The 7,945-nt window shown below is 42.5% G+C and overlaps 1 protein-coding gene across 1 annotated transcript in view; it reads left to right on the top strand.

Annotated features, from left to right (window-relative positions):
* LOC101852411 overlaps positions 1-6,780 on the top strand; it is a 68,323-nt gene extending 61,543 nt beyond the window's left edge. Inside the window, exon 9 of the mRNA XM_013083042.2 lies at positions 6,619-6,780. Within this exon, the coding sequence (XP_012938496.1) occupies positions 6,619-6,780 (162 nt within the window). The remainder of the gene's footprint in view (positions 1-6,618) is intronic.
* The last annotated feature ends 1,165 nt before the right edge of the window (positions 6,781-7,945 follow it).

Raw genomic sequence — 7,945 nt, 5'->3', positions numbered from 1 at the left:
GAGAGAGAGAGAGAGAGAGAGAGAGAAAGAGAGAGAGAGAGGAAGAGAGAAGAGAGAACAGACAGACAGACTGACAGACAGACATATGATAATTGTACAAATGCCAAAACAAGACCAACCATTTATTAATAAATAAATGTATAACAGACTGACGTGTTCAAAATTAATTGTCCTCGTTCCTGTTCAGTGGCGGTGGGTAGTGAAGGGCTCACGGGCTTGAGCCCCCATCCCCACCCCCAAGTCTATCCCTAACCCTAACTAACACCCTAACCCTAACCCACACCCTAACCCTAATCATAACCCTAACCTTATTCCTAACCCTAACCCTCACCCTAACCCTACCCCTCCCTAACCCTAACCCTAACCCACACTCTAACCCTAACCCACACCCATACCTTAACCCTAACCCACACTCTTACCCTAATTTTATGAGACATAGGTACGGGAATTCTTTAAACCCCTAACCCTAACCCTAACTCTCACCCTAACCCTAACCCTCACCCACACCCTAACCCTCACCCACACCCTAACCCTCACCCACACCCTAACCCTCACCCACACCCTAACCCTAACCCACACCCTAACCCTAACCCACACCCTAACCCTAACCCACACCCTAACCCTAACCGACACCCTAACCCACACCCTACCCCTAACCCACACCCTAACCCTAACCCACACCCTAACCCTAACCCACACCCTAACCCACACTCTAACCCTAACCCACACCCTAACCCTAACTCACACCCTAACCCTAACTCACACCCTAACCCTAACTCACACCCTATTCCTAACCCTAACCCTCACCCTAACCCACACCCTAACCCTAATCTTACCCCTCCCTAACCCGAACCCTAACCATAACCCACACTCTAACCCTCCCTAACCCTAACCCACACCCTCACCCTACTAACCCTAACCCTCCCTAACCCTCCCTAACCCTATTTCTTACCCTAACCCTAACCCTATTTCTTACCGTAACCCTAGCCCATCCTCTAACCCTAACCCTAACCCACACCCACACCTGAACACTCACCCTAACCCACACCCACACCTTAACCCTAACCCACACCCACACCTTAACCCACACCCTAACCCTAACCCACACCCACACCTTAACCCACACCCTAACCCACACCCACACCTTAACCCACACCCTAACCCTAACCCACACCTTAACCCTAACCCACACCTTAACCCTAACCCACACCCTAACGCTAACCTTTACCCTAACCCTAACGCTAACCCTTACCCTAACCCTAACCCTAACCCACATTGATGAATTGTTGATGAATCCACGCCTCTACTATAGTCGACAGCATCCCTGCCAGGTGTTATTCGATACTATCATTATCACCCAATTTAATGAACTAGCAGAATGCCGCCATAGTGGCGAGCACAAGACGTGAAGTGAAGTAACAAGGGACCATCTAACATGCCGTATTCATTTATCAAGTATCTCGATTCATTCATATAGTCTGTGTACTAACAATTATATTATTTCATGGTTTTGCTTAGAATATTTTCTTGCTGTCTTTTTGTTCATTTTGAAAAATGTGCGTTCTAAAGGCTTACTAAGGTTTGAAACATTTCCTAATATTTCAACATTTAAAAGTTTTGCTAGATTTCTCTTTAACTTTTTAAAGCGGCTTTTCTGTTTTTCTGTTTACTGTTGTTTAACAAGATTTTTTAGGGTAATTGTTTCCCTTACTCCAGCAGTTATTTCGGGTTGCTGTTACTTACTTCATGAAAGAGGACTCCATCTGGTATTGTGACTGAGTGTTCTACCTTCAAAATCAACTGTGTTTTGTTTCTTTTAAATCTTAAACATTTTACTTGTGAGGTGATATTGTGTTGTAAAAAAACACTTTTAGGCCAAACGATCTTTTAATGAGACTCATGGAACAAAGGCTGGAGATGAAGGGAAATGACTGAGGAAATGGCTTTTGAGAGATTTATGGAACCTGGAGCATTTATCCAAGTATTCCATTTATTATTACGTGTGAACTCTCCATCTCTCCTGCCAATTCTCCGCTGATTTCTCTCTCTCTGTTTTTCTGTCTCTAGCTTTATGTCTCTGTCTTTCCCCTCTCTGTCTTTCTCTCTCTGTCTTTCTCTCTCGGTCCATCCACCCCCCCTCTCCCCCCCCCTCTCTCTCTCTCTCTCTTTTTCTCTCTCTCTCTCTCTCTCTCTCTCTCTCTCTCTCTCTCTCTCTCTCTCTCTCTCTCTCTCTCTCTCTCTCTCTCTCTCTCTCTCTCTTAAGCTATCGCATGCTGAAGATAGTCAAGGGCATAGGCCTAGTAAATGAGACGGTGTATAATTTTAGGATCTTTGTGTTGGTGAGGGAGGGCCTCGTGCTTTTATTATTATTCTTCTTTACGTGTGGGTTTGGTTTCTAGTACTAAATTTGTTTGTTAGCTACACATCAATTTCGCTCATCCTGTATTGGAACAGAACACTCGAGTAATAACTTTCATTACTCCACTACAAAACCATTCGAAGGCACAACTCATAGGACGGTCACGTTCACCTCCCTCAGGTTCACAGACACAGAGTCACTTAAAATAGTGGCAAGACAGACAATGAACCAATCACAATTCACTAGAGCACTCTGCTGGATTGCTCCGGAGATCACATAATATTGGCAAAGAATAGCGCACGGTCTATCGCGTTTTTTTAGACTGCCTACACTAGGCTATGTTTCGGCTCTGTTCGGCAGGAGCACTTTTGAGATGTGCCGTCTTATTAATATTAATGTAACACCAAATTCGCTACGAGTGTCGTCATCGCTTGGGTTATCCCCAAGAGCGATTTATAGGTCAGGTTACACTGTTGAATCTATTCTGTTTAGCTAAAGCGCGTGGACTTTGGCATGGCATAGAGGTTGTTTTACGGCGCTATAGACACAGAAATGACAGTTATGGCGCCAATGAGGACCTTGTTTTGATATAATATTTGGCTTGTGTTTGTTTCAGGCTTCTTTTATTAAAATTTTATTATTGTGATTGTTTTACGTAATAGAACATTAACAAATTTTGGGCGGCACTGCAAGACCGTGCTCTATGGATGAACCGCGCCTGCTCTCTCTCTCTCTCTCTCTCTCTCTCTCTCTCTGTCTCTTTCTTTCTTTCTCTCTGTCTCTTTCTTTCTTTCTCTCTGTCTCTTTCTTTCTTTCTCTCTGTCTCTCTCTTTCTTTCTCTCTGTCTGTATGTCTGTCTGTCTGTCTGTCTTTGTCTCTCTCTCTCTCTCTTTCGCTGTGTATGTGTGTGTGTGTGTGTGTGTGTGAGTGTGTGTGTGTGTGTGTGAGTGTGTGTGTGTGTGTGTGTGTGTGTGTGTGTGTGTGTGTGTGTTTGTCTCTCTCTTTCTCTGTCTCTCCAAAGCGAAACTACCACCATCGGGTGTTCTCGTGGTCTGGAGGTTCGATGTTCGCCTCTTATTCAATAGGTCCCGGTTTCGAAACCTGGCAGCGACGGAAAATGTTCATCTCTAAATGTGTCCCCCTTTCCACATCTAACCATGTTCTGTCGTCAGTCTTCATCTCCGCTTTCTGACCCCAACGACCCCCTTTGCCCCCTCCTCTGGGCCCCAACTGTTTCTGCAGCCTTTCTACTGCTACTCATTGGCCCCTTCTTACTGCTGTCTTTAGCCACACCCCTAGTCTTAGGGTAGGTAAGATCTAACAGCTCATGACATTATTCAGTTGCGAGCGCAGTTAACACTTGCTAAACGAAGCAAAAATAGAAAAAAGGCAGAAAAAAGCAACAAAAATAACACGAAAAAAACAACCACAACAGCAACAAAGCAAACCCCCCCCCCCCCCCAATAAAAACAAACAGCAAAAACAAAAAGAAAAAAACCCAAACAAACACCATCGACCATGTTGAGCTGGAAGTATGGGCGTTCTTGTTTTTGTACTAATGATGGTCGAGCCTTTTCCTCGGTTATTTCCCTTCATCGCCAGCCCTTTCTTCACGAGTCAGATTAATCGATCGTTAGGCGTCTTGTACATTTTTTCCACAATACCGTATCGCCTCTCAACTGAAATATGGGATGACTTACGGGACCAAGCATAATTGATTTTGAAGGCAGAACACCCAGTCACAATACCAGAGGACTCCTCGTTCATGAAGTAGATGAGGTGTTGTGTTTAATCAACAGACAGCAACCCTTAAATGTTTGGTCGTAATAACTTGTTGGTTGATAAGGACAATAGATCTAGATGTCTGATAAGTGATAGGAAAGAAGAAGTGAACCACACCAGAGCACCCACGTCGTATGGTCTAGTCGTATGATCTAGTGGCACTTCACAGTGGGTGTGCCAGCTCTGCTGAGAGTGGTAAATACTGGCCCCAAGTTTCACAAGGCTGGTGGGTTGTAAATGGTTAATGCCCCCCCCCCCCCCAGTTTCCATAAACCGGGAGGCAAGTTTCTCTGACACTGCCTTATTTTCTTTTCATGTGAGGTTGACCGAGGGTTCACCAGCGTTGGTGGTACAGATAGAGTGGATAGGCACTTCTCTGTCGCTCCGAGTTCGATTCCAGATGGGGAGAGTTTTTATCAAGTCTACGTATTTCTTTCTACCAGGATGTTGTACCCCTCTCAGCCGGGGTTGGCAATGTCAGGCATGGTCGAAGTTCACCAGTTAGTTGATCTAAACTATGTTTTAGTTTGTTTTATATGTAGTAAGTGTTTTACGGCACTTGCAACACAATAAGGTCAATTAAGTGCCGAAGATTGGAAGTAGCCTATTAGTATTACAAGAGAGTAACAAATATAAAAAAAGAAGGAGCAAAGATAAGGACGAAAGATGTTTGATAGAAAAGAAGAGGCAAACCACACCAGAGCACCCGCCACCCACCCACAATCTAAACTGTGTCAATGGAGGCGTTGACAAAAACAACAAAGACCGACAAGTTGTACTTGTACGCGGCACCCCAGCAGACAGAAAGAGATGCTCGACAAACAACAACATTTCGGCATTGGGAATGAACTCTCATCATCTGTGTCACTGACAAGGAACAATTCTTGTTGTTTTAAGCAGTCGTTTTACACCCCATAAACACAATTTAGATATTTAGGAGAGTACCCACCAACCACTCACTTAGAGGCTGAGAAATATGTACCAAATTTCCAATTAAAAAAAAGCGACGTGAAGAATATGATCCCATCCCAGCTGATTTGAGTCAGTAAAAAAACAAATAAGAACAAACTCTGACGTACGTAAAAGAGAACAAAAATCAACACAAAAAAAAGAAAACATCGGGAGTCCAATAAAACAGCAAAGCAAACAGCTGATTCAGTACAATGTATTTTTGCTCTTTGACAAAGCTCAGCAAAGACATAAAAATAATAGATCTATTATAATATATACACAGAAACAAATTATGTATCCCCATCCCCTCTTTTTGGTACTATTTTTTTAACGGAAAACACAAAAGCATAATGAGCAAGAAGTAAAAAAAAAGACAAAGAGTCCAGACCTAACCGAAAAAGAAAAAAAAATGACATTGACAGTAAACAATTTAATTATGGCAACATTTTCATTTTCATCAGACTCCAAAAAGAAAAATGTGCGTAACATTGACTTGATCTATATATATAAACAAAAAAAAGTACACTGGCCAAAAGCTTACGACAGAACACAACATAAAAAACCAACAAAAAAAAACACAACAAAAAGATTTGCGAGTAGCCTTCTCTACACATTCGTCAAAGCAGAAAGCATTAAATTTACCACAAAGAGCACATACATCTATCTCTCTCTACGTCCAGCTCAGTAGAAAACCACCACTAGGTACATGTACAACAAATATAATAATCTAATTAAATATGTCAATGTCATGATATATATCACCTGTACGTCTCAACAGAACAAAATGACATGTGGCCACAAACACTCTGCCCCACCCACTCTCAATCAATGTCTTTTAGGACAAATAGGTTCCCACTGATAAAATAAAAAGCACAATTTATTCATTAATCATGAATGCCCTCCCACCAGAAGCAATTTACAGGTTCATTAGCTAGCCAGTTCAGTTTAGTGTTCCACTAAAACAATGCTGAGCAACACAAACTTATGCAGCCCCACTCTCATTTACCCGTCTGTATAGACATGATCTACTCGATCAACATCAACAAAGAGTTTTTTAGTTTTAGTAGAGGTTTTACGGCATTTGCAAACTGCATAAGGTCATATGAGCGCCAAAGGGTGGTTGTCAACTGAGAAGTCCTTACAGGGAATCAGACTTACTCAGCTCACCTCTTTAGCTTCAACAGCACAAAGTCTGCTTCGACTATCAAGGCACCCCGGAAATAGCGGGTCACAAGAGTGTGACAAACATACAAAAGAAGTAGAGGAAAATGACGATAGTAAGGATTAGGAAAGAAAAAGCAGCAGTTCCCTGTCGCAGTTCAGGCACAGTTATGAGCATGACATTGATGAATCAGCCCATTTACTACTACAATTCTACTGTGCATAAGAAGTCGAGTTGTTAATGTCTCCCCCTTTGGGAATGGCCTAAAGACACTTCAGTCAGTCGCACACCCTGGGGGGGTCATCAACTAAGAGTGGGCTGGCCGTAACTAGAACATCTCACTACGGTAAGCTGACAACAACAGGGCTGGAAGATGCTGGTGGTCAAATCTACAGAGGTGGCTCAAAGGTCAGCTAGACTACACATGGTGACGGTGAAGATGATGGTGAAGGTGAAGAAGAAGGTGATGGTGAAAGTGAAGGTGAACTACCAGATGTGCATCTCTCCCTGTTTCCCCCACAAGTGACACAACACTCACATAGCCCGTCTCCTAAATTATCTACCTCACACCTCCACTACTTAGCATCTGCGTTTGTTGCCTTTTTTTTTGTCCAGAAGTTGCCAAAAGTTACCACAAAAAATGACAAAAGATGCCACAAAAGTTGCGAATAAAAAACAGCAATGTATAAATAGTGTGCAATATGTCTTCATATGAAAGTAACAAATCCACGTGGTGTCAATAAGTGAGAAAGAGACGAAGTGAAGCGGAAGTGAAAATAAATTTTCTTTTAACTCAGTAAAGAGGTTCGGTTTCTTTTTTTTCACCCCTTTTATATCGATTTTTTATTCCTTGGCGGTGTCTTTTTTTTTCAAAATACAAAAAAAATTGTTGCCGCTATTCGCAGACTAAAAAATGCCATTAATTGCGGCCGTGATTCGCGCGTCGCGTCCGCGACAAACGCAGATGCTAGCACTAGATTATCTACCTCACACCTCCACTAAGGAAAAACGCCCGCCACCATAGCGCACCCGCCACCGCCCACCTCCCCCAGTCTATGCCTGTGCATGCACTGCTGCAACTGGTGACAAACACTTTGAAACCCTTCTAACATTCACTCTGCTGGTGATTTTAGTTGTTTAGGGAGAGTTTTACGGCACTTGCAACACAATAAGGTCATATACGTTCTGAGGATTAGAGGTGTTACAAGAGAGTAACAAACACAAAAAAGGAGAAGAGATCAGTGCGAAAAATGTTTGATAGGAAAGAAGGTGATTACATCAAATTGAGGACAACTGGACATCAACTTTGCCGTAGATCATTACACTGACCTTACCTTGTGTAATATCAACCATCTATTTTATATAGAGAGATAAAACAAAGTTGGGAAAGTTTTTGAATGCATTTGCAAATGTTTTTATTCAACATTTATCCAAATTTATGCATTTTCTATCCATATTTACCCATTTCCGTTTCACATTTAAGCATTTATCTCTTTCACATCTGTAGTCAAAAGTGAGGAACACGCCCCTTTGTCCAAGGTGGCCAGCATACATAATATACATACCCAGAAAGTTGTGGTGAACCGTAACAGACTGATCCAAGAACGACACGGAATGTACAAACATTGCCAGTTATTGAATACATTACAACACTTTCAATACAAGAGAAACTGAGCAGCAGGGAAAAAACA

This window comes from Aplysia californica, unplaced genomic scaffold (assembly GCF_000002075.1).
Source record: "Aplysia californica isolate F4 #8 unplaced genomic scaffold, AplCal3.0 scaffold00207, whole genome shotgun sequence".
In the NCBI taxonomy this organism is placed as follows: Eukaryota; Metazoa; Mollusca; class Gastropoda; order Aplysiida; family Aplysiidae; genus Aplysia; species Aplysia californica.
This window is presented reverse-complemented; position numbering and strand designations above follow the sequence as displayed.